Genomic DNA, 17,698 nt, shown 5'->3' on the forward strand with positions numbered 1-17,698 from the left:
ACACTGTCTAGACATCAGCTGGCGTGAACTGAAGTCCATAAGGTGTGTGGTGGAGTGACCGAGGCAGTTCCGGATGCTGAACACCTCCCTGGTGCCCATGGCTGTTAGTGCAGCTTCCTCTCTGGCTCTGAGCTTGGCAGTGGCACAAGAATAAAATGAAGTGACCGTGCTGTGGATCTCCTCCTCTGCTCTCCTCCCAGCTCCCTCTGCAAAGAGAATGCGAGTTCCCCAAAGGACAGCCAAGTCATCCCAGATAAGTTTTCCTTGTCTAGTCAGCCCTCTGCAAGTGTGTCAGGGACCGCCGCTGAGGCTCAAGACCAGCCAAGCTGGACTGTGAGGGAAACACTAAGTAAACAGTGGCCATGTCGGGACACGTGCTCACAGAGGGGCTGCCATGACGCCACAGCCGCAAAGTGGCACAAAGCCACAGCAGAAAACAGGCCGTGCAGACTCCTCTTCATGCTGCTGCAGCTGCAAAGGGGTGCACAGAAACAGTGGAAGACAGGCCCCCTTTACACGCTGTTTCTAGCCCCTGGGTCAATATTCAAACTCAAGGAATGGTAGAGAGATTTCCTGTGGCCACAGGAGGCTATTCCAGGGGAGACCAGTGAATTCTTCTCGAGAGATAGAGAGTGGTTCTTCCATCCTGCTGACAATGGCTGCAGGGCTGCGGCTGGCAGAGGTAGATAAATAATTGTACCTTACTCCAACCCCTGTCTGGCTCGACAGAAAGGGGCACAGGAGTTAGAGCAGGACGCCCCTCCGTGGCAGGACGCTCCTCCATGGCTGGGCGCTCATGCCCACACAGGGCACTTCTGTCCACACCCCAGGGCATGCAGGCCCTACGCTTTTCAAACCCAGCTTGCTTTTAGATTCCTCCGGGTGACTCTTAGTCCTGCTCTCTCCAGGAAACTCCAGTCCAAGCCTTGTCATGGGATCAACTCATCTGAGTGATCATCAATTTCTGATACTGGAGACAGAGCCCAAGATCTTGTACGTGCTGAGCAAACGCTGTAGCGCCGGCCACATCCCCAGTGCCTTGATTTCTTATTATTATTTTTAAATACTTATTATTTTAGTTCATTACATCTCTATTCATTCCAGGTGATTAATGAATCGTGCATGTGGTGGTGGTCGGAGTGGGGACTTGGAGTCACTTCTCTTTTTCCACCATGGGGGATCCAAGGACTGAACTCAGGACATCAGACTTGGTAGCCAGTGCCCTTACCTGCTGAGCCGTCTCACCAGCCCGTTGTAGCTTTCCCCCCATGACTCAGCTGCCAACTGTCTGTTTATATGTTAGCAAACAAGAGACACAAACAGCCTCTGGAGGGAGGAGAGTGTTGTTAGTGTCTGAATTAGTCTCTAAGACTTCCTGAGAGTTTGGGGACTGAGGTAGTTAGGGTGGGGTCTAAAATTGTGATTATCTTTAAAACTATTGCGATGCATATTCTTTTTTTAAAGATGTGTTTATTTATTATATATAAGTATACTGTAGCTGTCTTCAGACACATCAGAAGAGGGCATTACAGATAGATCCCATTACAGATGGTTGTGAGCCACATGGACTGTTGGGAATTGAACTCAGGACCTTTAGAAGTGCGTCAGTGCTCTTAACCACTGAACCATCTCTCCAGCCCCGTGATGCATATTCTAAAACAATTTTTAGTTTTAATTTTAATCTGTGTGATGGTCTATACATGGATATGGAGTTACGCAAGTGAATGCAGTGAACAGAGAAGCCACTAGAGGGCGTTGGGTCCCCCAGAACTGGAGCTACAGGTGGCTGCAAGGTGGGAGGAGAACCTGGGTCCTCTGAAGTAGCAGCAAGCACTCTTCACTGCTGAGCTATCTCTCCAACCCCCAAAGATGAAAAATTCTAGTGTGACCCAGTTCCTATTTCCTAAAACTTCTATGCATATAGGAAATTAAATTCATTTTGCAGGTGAATCTAATTCCCCTCCTATGTGAATCTAAAGGATATGTAATTTCTCAAGTCTTTTCATTTATGTCAGAAATCATGTTAATCATCAATCAGTTGCAGAAATTGTATCGGCATAGCAGCGATACACAAAGCTTCAACAACTTTTAAGATTGTGCTTTATAAAAGGGACCTGTCGTAGACATTTTTGAATTATAATTCTACCTCATGCTTTGAAAACTAAGGTAATGAAGCAGGCGATTAGCCACACTGGGGAATACCAGGGATTGAGCATAATGGGACACACACACACAAACACACGCGCACACACACACACACACATACACACACACATACACACACACACATACACGCACACATACACACACAGACATGCACACACACACATACACATGCACACACGAACACGCACACACACATGCACACATGTACACATACAGACGGACACACACACATACACACACATAGCATGTACACACACGTAACACACAAACACACACACATACACACACGCATACACAAACACATATGCACACATACACACACAGACACGCACACACACACCCACACATACACAGATGTACACGTACACATATACACACATAACATGTAAACACACATGTAGCACACACATAACATGTATACACACACACACACTAGTGCACGGGGAGAATTCACTGAGCTTCCTTCTGCTCTTCAAGTCTGACAAATTTTTCTACCACATGAGATTTCTTAAATCGGTTGTCTGTTCTGTCCCCGAAGGCAACTGTCCAAGAGATCCCAAAGAATAGCAAAAGGTGAGACGGATTATTCTCAAAATTAGTTTATAGTTTGATCAAATACAATTCCTCAAAATTACAAACACAAAATGCGTCATCTATTATATACATTAAACTCTCGGAGAGCAATACAAAAGCTTTAGGACTTCATACATGTTTTAAAACCTCAAGCCTGCTTCCTCACGCTACTCCAGCAAGCCCCCTGGCATGGTCGAGTCGCTTTTCCTGCAGTAGGTGTTTTCCGAGCTTTGGGGCACGTCTGATATGTGAATCACAAATCTTTGTCCATTGCTTAGGGTTATGAGGGCTTCTTGTCCCACGGGAAGGCTGAGCTTCACAGCGCTTTCAGTAGCCTTGTCCTCCAGCAGAACCTGGATGAGCTGCAGGGATGGGGTTCGAAGGGAAAAGACAAAAGAACCCGTTATTCAGCTCCTGTTTGCAGAAGCCACCCACTTGGGGAACCTAACAGGAAGCGTGTGCATTTCCTTTGCTCCTGCTGGGGGACCCTAATTTCTCAAGGGATCCTCCACACTCATGGAGATCTCTTGGGAGGACCAGCCAGTCATAAGATCAGGCAGGAGAGATGGCTCATGCCAAGGAATGGCATGAACCATCTTTAGGAAAGGCGTGAGGGTCTGTCTGCAGTTTGGGGAGACACCCTGGGGCTGACTACTTCCCACAAAACCTCCACCATTCCTCAAAAATAGACTCAGACTTGGGGAGAGGCGTGAAAACAGTTGCCTTCCACTGGTTGAATTGGCACTAGAAGGGCAGTCAAGGATTACAGAGGTTCACGGGCTCCTGTACAGCTCCTTCACTGTCTCGCTGACCTGCTCACACCAGAGGAGCAGGGGATGGAGAGGGCTGGCTGGGATCCCCTCAGCTCTAGGGGAACTTGGGAGATTTGCAAAGCATTGAGCATGACCTTAGGGACTTCAGAGTAGTTACGGGGTTATCTCCTCTTGGTCTGAGTTCACCAACCAATCTTCCACAAGGGAATGTATTTCTCAAAGATGTGGACGAGACAAATGTTAGGTGCAGGACTCACATACACGCACACACAAAACCTCTCTAACTGTATAAACACTCCACCCTCAAGCACACCTCAAAAATCTGTCTTTGGGGTAGTGAGAGGTGGCTCAGTTGGTAAAGGTGCTACCAAGATGGATGGGTTTGATCCCAGGGACCTACATGGTGGAAGGAGGGAACCAGCTCCATGAGTTGTCCTTTAACCTGCACATGAGTATTCTCCTGCACACGCGGCCTAAAGGGAGCAAACCAACCAACCCCTACCATGGATACAAAGTCTCAGTCTCTCTCTCTCTCTCTCTCTCTCTCTCTCTCTCTCTCTCTCTCTCTCTCTCTCTGTGTGTGTGTGTGTGTGTCTCTCTGTCTCTCTCTCTCTCTCTCTCTCTCTCTCTCTCTCTCTCTCCACACACACACACACACACACACACACACACACACACACACACACACACACACACCACTTTAAATGAAGAAGGTAAAAAACAGTTTATTTTTAAAGATTATTTATCTGGTGTCACCAACACCTTTTCCTGTTTTTCTTGAACATGCCTTGGCATCTCTTAGAGCCTTTGGAATGTTGCCACAGATCGCAGGACTGACGGATGGATGTGTCAGTCTGGAATGCCCTAGGTGCAGGGCAGCGCTAAATTGTTCTGAGAACAAGGCTGTCACAGATGTGCAGTACACGGGGCATTAACTCTCAGCAGATGGGACATGGGTGTGTGTGTGTGTGTGTGTGTGTGTGTGTGTGTGTGTGTGTGTGCCTTTTGTTGTTGATGATGTGCACACATGCCGGATAATGAATGCAATGAAAATCAGAGGCGTGTGACTCCTCGGTGTTAGCTTGGTTAAGTCATTACAGCTAAGTCAGCAGGCGTGAAGAAACAGAGTGGCTTTAATTAATCTCTAATGCATATTACCTTGGATTATCTGTCATTCATCTGCTTGTACTTCTTCATTACGAAGTTCAATTAAGTTCTTAGAGCCTTCTCTATTGTTTCCGCCAATTAAACACAAGTCAGACCTCGCTGTGATGAGCTTCTGGGACTACAGGGCTGGGTGGCGTTAAGGGCAGGTGCTCAGAGCGAGGAGCTTGCCAGGAGGAAGAGCCATGGTGGTCGGCTGGGTGTTGTTTTAAAGCACTTTTCAGGGATTGGCTTATTTAAACCTATGGAATTAAGCTGCTTGCTCTGAGGTAACACGTGAAGAGGTGAGACTCGGGAGTTCGTGTGCATGAGCTGTGCACTTGACCAGGTCGCTGAATGAATTTAGAATTAATCCGATGGGTGGAAGGGCCACTGAAGAGAGGATGCTAGGAGGGTTAGCCTTGGGAAGGTATCTGTACGGGTGTGAACCCTGTGCTCTCAGTGAGGTGATCTTGGGGAAAACCCACCATCCGAAGGTCTCAGCTATGGCACTGTAACGCAGATCTGGTGACATCCCCTTTCCCACATGGCAAAGTGATGCTCATGCCTGCTCTCCATCCTGTTCAACTGTGGCTCGGGAGGTGAAAGTTCACTTGTTCACCTTCCTGAGAGGGTGCAGGCAAACGTTGACAAAGTTCTCTACTTGGCCAAACTTAACCCTGAACCTTCTTCTAGAACTATCTATTCACTGAAAGGGAATCTCTAGTCAATCTGAGAAGATCCCTACCATCCCTGATACTCCGACATCCTCCACATGTGGCTCCTCAGCCTTCACTATTCCCTGGGAAAGATCTGGGCACCATGGTCCACCGTTGGAGACAATCCTATCAAGCTGAGTTACCCAGAACCCTCCTGACGTCTGATGTCTCCTAGTGACTTCTGACAGCTGACTTCTCCTTGATCCTGACCTATACGCTATCGTTGTTTTCAGAGATGGGCAAGACTCCATTCAGTGGTCCTTGCACCCACCAGAATCGTCTTGAGTAAAGTGTTCCTCATCATCTTTTAACCAACATCACTGGGTGTCAATTTTTACTCTTTAATAGACTCTCACGCTGTAATTCATATTCTTATTGACTACTGCAGCCCAGCCCTGATGGTGGTGGTCCTACTGGGTTCTATGGACTGCTCTATAACAGGCTCCTACAGGCCTGCTACTGGGCCTGCACAGATTTTCTAGGCCACTCTCTGGGGGAGAGTCATTCCCTGTTAGCCTTTTTCATAGGGCCCTGGGCTGCTTTCTGTCATTGCTCTTGGAACGTTGGCTCCAGCTCCTCATGTGAGGAGGCCCAGCTCCCACTTACAGTCGGGTCTCTGACTTTGGGGTCATTTGTTCCCGGCTGACTGACTACGCTCACTCACACATGAGAAGAAGTCTTTTATAGGGACATATGTTCTAACAGGCTGGTTCCTTTGGCATTGTCCTTGGAAGGACTACGTTTATCCGTCTACAAGGTTGCTTCCTCTCCCCAGTCCTTTCATAGTCTGTCTATTTCTAGGCACTCTAAATCCTAAAGGGAAGCCCTGCCTAAATTAAGATGTTTGCTGATCTTCCCTTAGATTGATGGAGCTCAGAGCTTCTGGCAAACACTAGAGCACAGACGGCACTCCATAATCTTTAGCTTTCCGTGTTCAACTATCACATAGCAGGGGCCTGACAAGAGTATAACCTGAAGAAAAGTGATATTTGTCTCTAAAGAAGTTCAGAAGCCAGGCTATGTGGCTGAGATCTACTGCAGTATTCTCAACAAGAAGGGAAACAGAGGCAAACCATAGATGGGAAAGATGTACCTAGGACGTAGCCATCCCTCCTGGCTCCTCTCTTCCCTCCCTACCAAAGGTCTTAGTACTCTAATCCCTTCAGGTCAGAGCTTTGAGTCAACGACTCCTCTGTCTTCCTGAGATGCTGGTCCCTGGCCCCTGAACAAGCCTGATTTCTTTCTCAGTGTCTGTCTGAATGTTGGCCATACCCATACCCATACCCACACCAAGAATGCACAGAGGCTGTTAACACAACTGGATGGATGACTTTGCTTTTCCAAGATGAAAAAGCAAAGTCTAAGCAGAGACAGACAGACAGACAGACAGTGTAACCTCAAAGATCCATTTCCTTGGCTCCCATTGATGGCTTTTTGACTTACGCGATGCCTTTCTGAACTTCTTGTATAGAATCTTTGAGCTTTGGAACACTTAAGGGTTTGTTTTGCAAAGGCAGTTCCCCGCCCGGGGGCTGTACTTTGGGGAATACTGGGCATGCACAGTTTTGATATTCACTGTTGATGGAGTCATGGACAATGTATCTGCTTCTACATAGCCTGTCTGCTCTAGAAGGGATTCATGATCACAAATGGAAAACTAGGGATGGTGGCTAAACCCCAAATGTGTACAGGAGTTGAAGAAATTAGGGCCACAGAAAGGACTCAGTAAAGCGCTTGTGCTGCAAGCGCGAGCCTAATTCCAGAAGCTTCTGAGAAAAGTCAGGTGGGGACAGAGATGGGTGGGTTTCTGGGGCTCAGTTAAGCCAACCTAGTTTAATGACCAGTTCTAGGCCAGGGAGAGATTCTGTCTCAAAACATCCAAGATGGACACACACCACACACACATACAGCCAGATGCACACCCATGCATGCACATACATGCCCCTAAACACACACACACACATTCACAAATGAACACACACACACACACGTACCCTAACATGTGCACACACAATACACACACATAAGCACATACATGTCCCTCCATGCACACACACATACACACACACCACACACACACACACACACACACACACACACACACACACACACACACAACCAGCAATGGGCAGGCAAGCTATCACCGCCCCCCCTGACAAAATGAATGCAAAAAAGCGGGTTCTGGAACCCCTCACCTCTGTTCAGACCATGCCATCTTTATGAGTTTCATAACGATTTAGCATTTTTATTAACTCACTCCCTCTGTGTGTCTGTATGTCTGTCTGTCTCTCTGTATCCCTCTGTATGTCTCTGTCTTTCTCCCCTTGTATGTCTCTCTGTCTCTGTCTCTCTGTCTCTCTGTGTGTCTTGTCTGTGTGGGGGTCTCTACCTTATTGCCTGTGGCGGTGTCCACCAGGAAGCCCAGCACCTGGAGGACCATGCTGCTCACACCCATGGGACTGCAGCTCTGGCTCATGTGTTTCAGTGTCACCTGAGGTGACTCCACGTTCCGGCTTGCACATTCCGATGCTGGCAGAGAATCTAGAGAGTGGAAAAGGGCCTGGTCCGGCTGGGTGAGGAACTGGTCATCCGACAGCAGGTCCTGGAGGCTCCCCAGGTCCTCCTCTTCCTCCTCCTCTTCCATGCATGACTCCAGTATGTGAATCACGTATTCCAACAGCAGCAGGTGAAACAGATGCCAGGCGCCTGCGTTTAAATGACACCAGAGATGAAGATGTCAAGCTCTAGGGAACCGGTGGCTTTTAACTCCTTGATACTAGAGAATGAACTGAATGGTTGGGGTGGCTGGCCGTAAGGGATTGGACTTTCGACTCCTGCAGCCATCGACACTCAGGGAGCCCTGTAGGTCAGCCGCAGACAGAGGGCCAGAGGCTAGAGCTGACTTGGTAAGAGAGAAGTTAATACCCATCTGGTATTAACAGACCAGGTGTGGCGCAAGCACATCATGGAGGAGACAGGTGCGGTTCCTTCTCCTCTACCAGAGAGAACTCTGCCCTTGATGTTTGCCCGGGAAACAGAACGGGAGATCTGGCCGGTGCAATCTTTAAAGATACTTTTTAAACAAAGCAAAACGGTGGCTTTGGTGTGATTTAAGTTATTAGCGAGAGAGGGGATATGGTGTAGAAGGACTGAAAGCGAATTGGAGTCACTCAACACAGGCAGCAGTGGGGACCGGTGACCATGTATTTTGTGACCGGTTATGACACAGGTGTGATCCGTCCTCTGGGCAGAATCAGCCTCACAGGAGGATGCCGGCGACTTGCTTGTGTGAGTGGGAGGGGCTTGGGTTTTCGGTTGGCTGCAGGTTGCGGAGCTGTAAAGTAATGAGAGCATATTCCAGAAGTGTGAACTCCGTCTTCTTAAAGCCATGTGCCCATTTCAAAGCCCCCACAATTTTCCCCACCCAGGGTTCGCTGATCTATGAATGCAGGGGACGGACTCTGCTTGTGAGACAGTTGTCTGACTTGCCTACAGTAAACCTAGTCAACAATGCCCAGCCTGCTAAACCTTGTGAAGACTACAGTTTACAGGGAGGGGGGTAACTGCTGGCATGCACGCTCTGACTTTGAGTGACATGCAGACAGGGGAGCTGAGGTGGTGGAATGACACCCTCAGACCTGGGCATCTTCTGCACTCACACCTGGTCTTGCTCTATTTCTTTGCTTGGGATGGGTGTTAGCATAATGTTTGGACCAGAAGGGAGTGCCCCATTAACGATGGGCGTCACCCACATGGCTGTCTCAGTGTTTGCAAACTGATCTACACTAAGGCTTGCCTTCTTCCGGCTCTGTCTACATGGAGTGATGGCGCCTGGCAGCCTGTGGGGGGAGGCTGATCCTGCCTGACTAGTGTGTAGACTGTGGGAGTGGAGGCTTTGCCTTCCCTCTGCTGTATGAGGTAGTTATCATCACTGGGCCCGACAGAAGCAGCCTGGGGGCGGGAGACAGCTTTGCTCACTGTCTCATGGACACACCTAGAGGTTCAGTCCCATGCCCAGTGCCCGACACCTGGGAAGCAGGGTGGGGACTCAGGGGGGGGGGAAATATCTGTTCATCAAACGATTCATCTCAAAAAACTACAAAAAAAAAAAGTTCCCTCCCCACAACCTCCTCATGTTCAATCTTCATCAATGGCCTGGTTGCCCTTCACAGAAGAGAAACATCACTGGGCCATTTCAGGGCTTTATCAATTGTTGTTCTAACAGTTGAGGTGGGAGGAACAGGCACACACAGGAAGGTTGGTCCTTCCTCATTTAACCTGCTCTGGAGATGTCCTCATGGACAGTCTTTCTGTCTCCCCTGTGAGAGGTGCAGTCTCCTTTATTCAGTGGACAGTCTAATAAACAAATAACTGTGGTTTTCTGTGTCCATGCTAAAAGTGCATTGTCTGCCCAGTGCCCATGATTTAGCACCTGGGACACTATTTCTTTTTTTTTTTTGGCAGGCTGGGGGACTCAGGGGCTGCGCTTCCCCCGCTCTACCCCTAAATCCCCAACCGGTTTCACTATTTTTTGTTTGTTTTTTCAGTGTTGGGGTTTGGACTTGTACACCGTAAGCAAGTGTTCTCTCTCAGAGTCCACCCCCACGTACACCAGCACCTGGGACACTGCAGGTGGGGACTCAGGGGTTACCCCCACATACCCCCACCAGCGACGTGCCTCTGAGGGTCACTCACCGAAACTGTCTCTGTGGCTCAGGGTCATGGCTTTGCTCACAGCGGTGAGAAGGAAATTCCACTTCAGTTGGAAGCTGGCGGCGAGCTTGATAAACTCCTCTTTGCTTTTGCTCGGCTATTATTTTTGGGGGCGTAAGAAGGGAAAAATGGCGTTTATGATAAAAATCAAGGAAAAGAAACATGTTTTCAAAAGCGCGTATTTGTCATGAGCAGATACTTTAATGGGATCCGAGGCCAACTCTGCCTGCTCTTACTGCGTTTTGTTTTCTTGGAGTTGGCTCCTGTCTCTTGGAGGCCTGCTGTTTTCTCAAGGGAGGTGGGGAGGGAGTGGATGAGGAGAGAGGGGAGGGTGCAGCTGGGAGGAGTGGAGGGCGGGGATACTGTGGTCTGGATGCATTGTACAAGGGAAGAATCCATTTGGGGAAGGCAGAGGCGAGCCTGAGGCCGATTTTCTAGTCTTGTAAGGAGGACGCAGTGGCTGCTTTTGCTTTTAGTCTGGACTCTTCGCCTGGACTACAGACTCCCGATTAAAGCTGGGCTCAGCGGACAGCTGTTGGCACAGTGTTTACCTCAAAAGCAATAGGACCTGAGTTTGGTCCCAGAGCACTACCCTGTCTCAAAGGATGCCAGGGATGTCCAGGGCCAGACAGCAGCAGCAGGAAGAAGAGAAGCCCTGCCTCAGACACAACATAGGAGAGCCAAATCCTGAACAGTGACCTCTGACCTCCACACAGAGGCTGTCTACCCACACTCCAGCCCCCAGCTACCCTGCTGTTGTTTCTTTACCGCATTTGTGGGTCAGGGTGTGGGTGAGGGGGTGGGTGGAGTGTTTGTCTTAGGAGAGAAGGGTGGGCGGGGTCTGAGGCACAGTGCCAAGGTTGTCCTTTGACCGGTGTGCACCTAGGGACTAACTGCTGCTCCACAAATAAGTCTGAAGCCTGACAATTCTGCTTCCATTTGTCTCCTTTGCACTGAGTCACTTTTTAAAGGAAGTCCCCTTTGATTTCAGGGCGGATAAGCCTCTCATGACAGGACTCACCCTCTTCCCGCAGACAGTGGTGACTGTCTTGTGACTGACAAAGCTCTCCTGGGCTAACCCTCACCAGACCACAGTTTGATCAAGGCTGATTAACTATGTATACTTAACATTCCCCTGACAACCTTATCCCAACATCCTTACCCTGTCCAGTGCTGCCTCTCCTTTAGTGATTTAGGAGTTCTTGTCAGTAATCCTAAGACAAGGTCAGGAAGGCTGGCCCCATCTCTGTCTCTCTCTGTCTCTGTCTGTCTCTCTCTGTCTCTGTCTCTCCGTTGTGTGTGTGTGTGTGTGTGTGTGTGTGTGTGTGTGTGTGTGTGTGTACACAGGGCCTGTAAATGCCATTAGAGGGCACTAGATTCATTGGAGCAAGGGTTACAGGCATGAGGCATGTGGATGCTGGGAACTGAACTTGGGTCCTCTGAAAGAACAGCAAATGCTCTTAACCACTGACCATCTCTCTGGACCCAACTTTTTCCATCTGTTTTGTGGATGAGAGGCCAGATCTGATTTGTCAGGATCACTAGGCCGCTAGTCTAGCAGCGAGTTTGCTCCATTTCCTGTGGGTGGTTCTGGGTCAGAGCCCTTTGAAGTAGGTGGAGAGAAGTAGGGAGGTGGGAGATAGGTCTGTTTTACTTTCAATCCATTACAATATTTAAAATGAGGTCAACTGTGAAATGTAGCAAGCAAACTTTATGGGGGCGGGTTGACTTGAACTGAGTTTTTGCACTGGGTCCCAACAGGTCCATTTAGAGTCACTCAGACTAAAAGTTTGTCATTGTGGTGGTTTGAATATGTTTGGCCCAAGGGAAGTGAGTGGCACTATTAAGAGTTGTGGCCTTGGAGTGGGTGTGGCCTTATTGGAGTGGGTGCGGCCTTGTTGGAGTGAGTGTGGCCTTGTTGGAGTGGGTGTGGCCTTGTTGGAGTGGGTGTGGCCTTGTTGGAGTGAGTGTGGCTTTGTTGGAGTGGGTGTGGCCTTGTTGGAGGACATATGTCACTGTGGGGTGTGGGCTTTGAGGCCCTATGCCTAAGCTCTGCCCAGGGCAGAAGAGACCCTCCTCCTAGCTGCCTGGGGAATAGTCACATTTTGGCTGCCTTCAGCTCAAGATGTAGAACTCTTGGCTCCTCCAGCACCAAGTCAGCCTGCATGACGCAATGTTTCCCATCATGATGATAACGGACTGAACCTCTGGAACTGTAAACTGCCCCAGTGAAATGTTTTCCTTTCTAAGAGCTGCCTTGGTCATGGTGTCTCTTCACAGCAGTAAAACCCAAACTAAGACAGTCACCAAGAGGAAACTAAGGTTCTTATCTGGCCTGAGAAATCAAGAGAGAGGGGTACAGAGAAGAGAGGGAGTGGGGAGGAGAAGGGGGACTAGTCAAAGTCTCAGCCCATAATTCTTTGCATGGCATGGCTTTTCTTGAACCTTAATGGCCAGCCGACTCTTCATCCCTCTGTCTCTATCCTTTTCCTGTCTACAAATACTCCCGATGTGACAGAGGGGACCTTCTCTGGCTTTGAGAGTTGTCTAATGCAGGAACTAATTGAACTTGGTTCAATTAATTTCCCCCCAAATGTTTCTTTAGCAGTACCACAAAGAAACATTGTAGCAGCCGCACTGACGTGCTCTGGGGAGGCACCACTGGTGGGGTTGGTGGCTAATGCAGACTAGCTCTTCTGCAGGAGGAAGAGCTATGTCTTACCAACAGAGGGCCACCGAAACCCACAGCACTGACACGGAGGGTGCCTGTGTAGGAAACTCAGATCTGGTTAGTAGGGATGTGAATGTGTAGGATTGGTGAGCATCAGCACGTGCCCAGCAGAACTCTGGCCATCTGATGGCCAAGATTGTGTTAACCTGGATGTCAACAGGACGCTGCCATATGTAACTAAGGTGTTCTCTGTGGAAGCTGAGAGCAGAGGACAGTTACATGTGAACTACAGCCATGAAATGCTGTGAATTTTAAGTGTGTATACTTGAAGAGTGTCTCCAAGACAGAGTCTCAGTCACAGGTCACGTGGTCCACGCATGGCTGGCCACTGTGTGCCTTTGAAGGCAAGAGGGAAAGCTTGCTGGAAACAGGGAGATGTCTTTTCTTCTTACTGCTTTCATCCCCACAGAAAACCTACAGATGCCAAAGGCGTTCTCTGGGGCTTACCATCTTTCGTATCACACTTCTCCCTCTGAGGGGGGGGCTAACCCTGGTGACCCAGAGTGTGGGATGAGAGTGGGGTTGAGGGACACTGTGAAAATAAGGAGCATGTGTATGTATGTATGTGTGTATATGTGTGTGTGTATGTGTATGTTTGTGTTGTATCTATCAATCATCTATCTGTATATCTATGTTTGTCCATCTGTCCAATAATCCATCCATCCATCCATCATCTATCATCTACCAACCCATTATCTACCATTCTACCTATCTATCCATCCATTCATATCCATCATCTATCCATCCGTTATCTACCTACCTACCTATCTGTCCATCATCTATCCATTATCTATCTATCTATCTATCTATCTATCTATCTATCTATCTATAGATCTACCTATCTATCCTATAGATCTACCTATCTATCCATCGTCTCTCCATCTATCTACTTATCTATCATCTATCTACCTACCTATCTATCCATCTACCATCTATCCATCCACTATCTACCTAACTACCTACCTGTCTGTCTGTCTATCTATCTATCTATCTATCTATCTATCCCATCCATCATCTCTCCATCTATCTATCATCTACCTATCATACCTATCTATCCACCCATCTATCCATCCATTATCTATCTACCTATCTACTTGTCTGTCTGTCTATCTATCTATCTATCTATCTATCTATCTATCCATCCATCCATCCATCCATCCATCCATCCATCCATCCATCTATCTATCTATCTATCTATCTATCTATCTATCTATGAATTTCTGGTCTTCCCGCCACACCTCTGAAGCTTGGGGTGACAGGCAAGCATCACTATGTGTGGTTTTATGAGGTGCTGGGGGATTAGAATTCCTCTGTGTGAGGCAAGAGCTCTACCAAATGAGCCACTTCCTCAGTCCAGTGTGGGTGCTTCCTGAAGGCAACTGGGCGGGAGCTCTGTGGGGGGCATAAATACCAGTGAGAATTTGTCCTGCTGCCAGCAGGAGCTTCTCGCTTCTACATTTAGAAAGTGTTCTTGGGTCCAAACTGCGTGAGGCAAGAACAAAGTTGGACATTTTCCTCTGCTAGCATCCTGCCAGATGCTAACAACCAAAGCCATTAGTCATCTCTGACAAGTCCAAAGCGTCGCGCTGGCTGTTGTATTGACAGTCATCTGCATTTTTAAATCAGCCAAGCTATTTTATAGGAACAAGCCCCTCCAAGGCATGTGCTTAAAAAGAAATACATTGTTTTTCTTAACATGTCTCACTGAAGGCTGCAGAGAGGGTGGTGGACACCAGCAACACATGGTGGTGTCACGTGGCTTGCAACACGAACCAGTTAGTCTGGCTGCTTTGAGGCTGGACTGGCTTTAAAGATTTCATTGCTGAGCAAGTGGGCAGTAATAAGGTCAGACCCTTGAAAGCACAGATCAATGACATTCCGAGTCAATCACTGTCCGGTACAGAATCTGGAACAATTATTATTATTACTACGCCCCCTTTCCCCCAGGGTCCGGCTATGTAGTGCAGGCTAGTCTTGAATTCATGATGCCCCTGCCTCAACTTCTCAATCATTGTGCCCCCTCCTCACATGGCTTGGGTAGTTATTTTTAAGCAGCGAAGGATGGGAAGAACAGTGGGAAAGGGCTTCCTGGCCCTTCCTTAGGCACTTTTCTGGTTTATCCACCCATTGGAGATGTAGATCCTGGTCAGGGCTAGACAGGGAGGGACGGGGAGATGGTGCCTGAAGCCCCTTTTCAGGTCTCAGGCCCAGGGTCCTGCCACGTCTATTCCTTCTTCTCTATAGGCTCATCTCTGCCTGTGGTCTCATCCTCACACCTCTGCCCTTCTCTCTCAGCTAATACACACATATGCCTTTCATGTGCCACTTCAAGCTCCTCGCTTTCTCCCAGCCCTGTCACCTTGAAGGTGCCTGGATTCTATCTCAGTTCCAGCTCAAAGCTCTGAGCTGCCCCTGCCCTATCCCCCTGCACAATGGGGACCGTGGGTGTGGTGCTACAGCTTCTCCATAGGTGCCCTTGGCTCTTCATGGCTTGCTGTCCACTTGGACAGTGATGGAAGTCAGGCCGGGGACCACAGTGAGGGGAGGGGGTCCCTAGAGGCACACCTGCTAGGGAGGCAATCCCTCGCACCCACTGACAACCCAATCCACCTTTCTGTTTGTTTGTTTTTGTGGTCCTAGGGTGGAATCCACAACCTTACCCATTCTAGGCAGATGCTGTCCCACTGACGACACACAGCTGCAGCCTGCCTTCCTTCCTCCTCCCTCCCTCCCTCCCTCCCTCCCCCCCCCCCTCCCCCTCCCCCCTCCCTCCCCCTCCCTCCTTCCCTCCTCCCTCCCCTCCTTTCCTCCTCCCTCTCTCTTTCTCTCTTTATTTTTTGAGACAGGGTCTCTCTAAGTAGTCATGGCTGTGCTGGAGCTTGCTCTATAGACCAGCCTGGGCTCTGATTCATAGAGATCCTCCTGCCTCTGTGCTGGGATTAAGGGCATGGACCAGCACGCCCACTCCTCGAGTTTTTTCTAAACCACTTCATTGGGACGTGTCTGTAAAACACCCGATGGACGCTGCTATTCCCAAAGGCAGAGCTTCCCTCCTTCTCGACAGTCTGCTTGGTGCGCCCGCCCTCGACACATGTTCGCCCTGTCCTGGGCACGTACCTGTGCTCATCTGAGCACACACGTCCCCTATTCTAACATATGACTGTTTACCCACACACAACCGTGTTCTCTACTTCCTCCCATTTCACACTTAACACTCACATGCATCTGTGAAACCCACGTTTACTCAAACACCATACACACAAATACAAACACACATGCACACATACACACATGTATGAAACCCACCTTTACTCAAACACTACACACACACACACACACACACACACACACACACACACACACACACACACACACACACACGGTGTGCTGTGCCACCTCTTCCCCATTTTGTGCCTTGTTAAGAGAGGTGAGAGCTGATGTCCCTATGCTAATACCCACACTGCCCTGACATATTTGTGCCCCCCCCCCACCTCTCTCTCATGCCTCCAGGGACAGACAGTACTTCAAAGGGACTCTCCAAAGGCCTACAGTCTTTGGAAACAAAGGATGAATTCTGAGCTGAGTTTACTGCCTCTGTAGTCATCAGGGCTAGAGTCATACAGGTAACTGCTGGGTACCTGAGGCTGTCATTTAGCTAGAAGGATCAACGCCCACTTCTTTCCTGTAAAAATTGAGAATTTAGTACCTGGAAGACAAGCGCTTGGAGGTTTGAAGACACACAGTTCAGGAGTTCAGCAAGATCTGTTGAGGTTTCCAGCAAAGAAATTAAACAGCCTAAGCCTGCGAGGAGACAGTGAAATAAACAGGATTGCATGAGCTAGGACCTCATGTCAGACACCTAGGGGACAGGCCTGAAGAACAGTGCAGAGGGGGTTCCCGGGACCCCACCTTCATCTTGAACACAAGGGATCAAGCTCTCTGGCTGGAGCTGTCGCTCCTGGGGTAGACTTCTTGGAAATGACAGTTCTGTCTCCACCACTTGTTGCAATGGGAAGACAGGTCCTGAGACAATAGCCCCACCTTGCAATTACATGGAGTCTGGCTTCAGATGAGCTCACTGCACTCTGCAGACGTGACCTCACCTATCCTTGACAGCCTTGCCAACGAGCTGGCTCATTAGTGTCACTTAAATGATGGGGGCATCAAAGGCAGTAAGTGCCTTGCCTGGGGTTATGTACACATACAGGTGGAAACCCCCAGCCTGTGTGTGAGCCTGTAAGTGACGTCAGGTCTGGGTGTCCCAGGTAGCACTGCTGGAGGACGAAGGAGGATCAGCCTTCCCTCCTGAGGCAGATGCCCAGTAGGTGGAGTTTATGAGAACAGCAGGCCCAGTGGCTTTAGAAACCCTGGGCCTGAAGGTGCCAAAGGCAGTTAATAATGCGCTGGCAGGACTCTGCATCCTTTCTGAGAGACCCAGGGAAGGCAGTGGGCGGGCACTGCTCTAGGTAGGCCAAGAGGAAGTTTGTAGGTATCTAGGGACCATGTCCCTTCACCAGGCTCTGTAATTAGGTCGCTGCTGGGGGCAAGAGCAGTGACCAGATTCCCACCTGGGTTTCCAGGGGAAGCCAGTGCCCTCGGAGGGAAGACTGTGAGGCTCCTACCATTGGGAATGAAAGCCTAGAACCCTGCAACTTGCTCGGCTGAGGAATTGGGACATCCCGGGGGGCATCTGGATTAGGGAAAGCCAGGGTCTTAGGGACAAGGGACACAAGTGACAAGTGAAAAGGGGTTACGGGGCACTCTTACAAAATCATGGATGTCTCTCAGTACCTTAAAAACTAGCACAACCGTAGCCAGGTCAACGCTACTTCAAGGTCAGAGAAAGGATTATTTTGCAGGTGGTGTTTGTTACCGAATCC

General features: G+C 49.1%; 1 protein-coding gene across 1 annotated transcript in view; it reads right to left on the reverse strand.

Annotated features, from left to right (window-relative positions):
* Nucleotides 1-2,749: 2,749 nt before the first annotated feature.
* Nucleotides 2,750-17,698, reverse strand: part of Rfx8 (RFX family member 8, lacking RFX DNA binding domain) — a 61,049-nt gene continuing 46,100 nt past the window's right edge. Inside the window, exons 12-15 of the mRNA XM_032899524.1 lie at nt 16,525-16,619; nt 10,070-10,184; nt 7,764-8,080; nt 2,750-3,101 (exon numbers count right to left, since the gene is read on the reverse strand). Of these exons, the coding sequence (XP_032755415.1) occupies nt 2,907-3,101; nt 7,764-8,080; nt 10,070-10,184; nt 16,525-16,619 (722 nt within the window). The 3' untranslated portion in view covers nt 2,750-2,906. The remainder of the gene's footprint in view (nt 3,102-7,763; nt 8,081-10,069; nt 10,185-16,524; nt 16,620-17,698) is intronic.

The sequence above is a fragment of the Rattus rattus genome, chromosome 4, assembly GCF_011064425.1.
Source record: "Rattus rattus isolate New Zealand chromosome 4, Rrattus_CSIRO_v1, whole genome shotgun sequence".
NCBI classification, from domain to species: domain Eukaryota; kingdom Metazoa; phylum Chordata; class Mammalia; order Rodentia; family Muridae; genus Rattus; species Rattus rattus.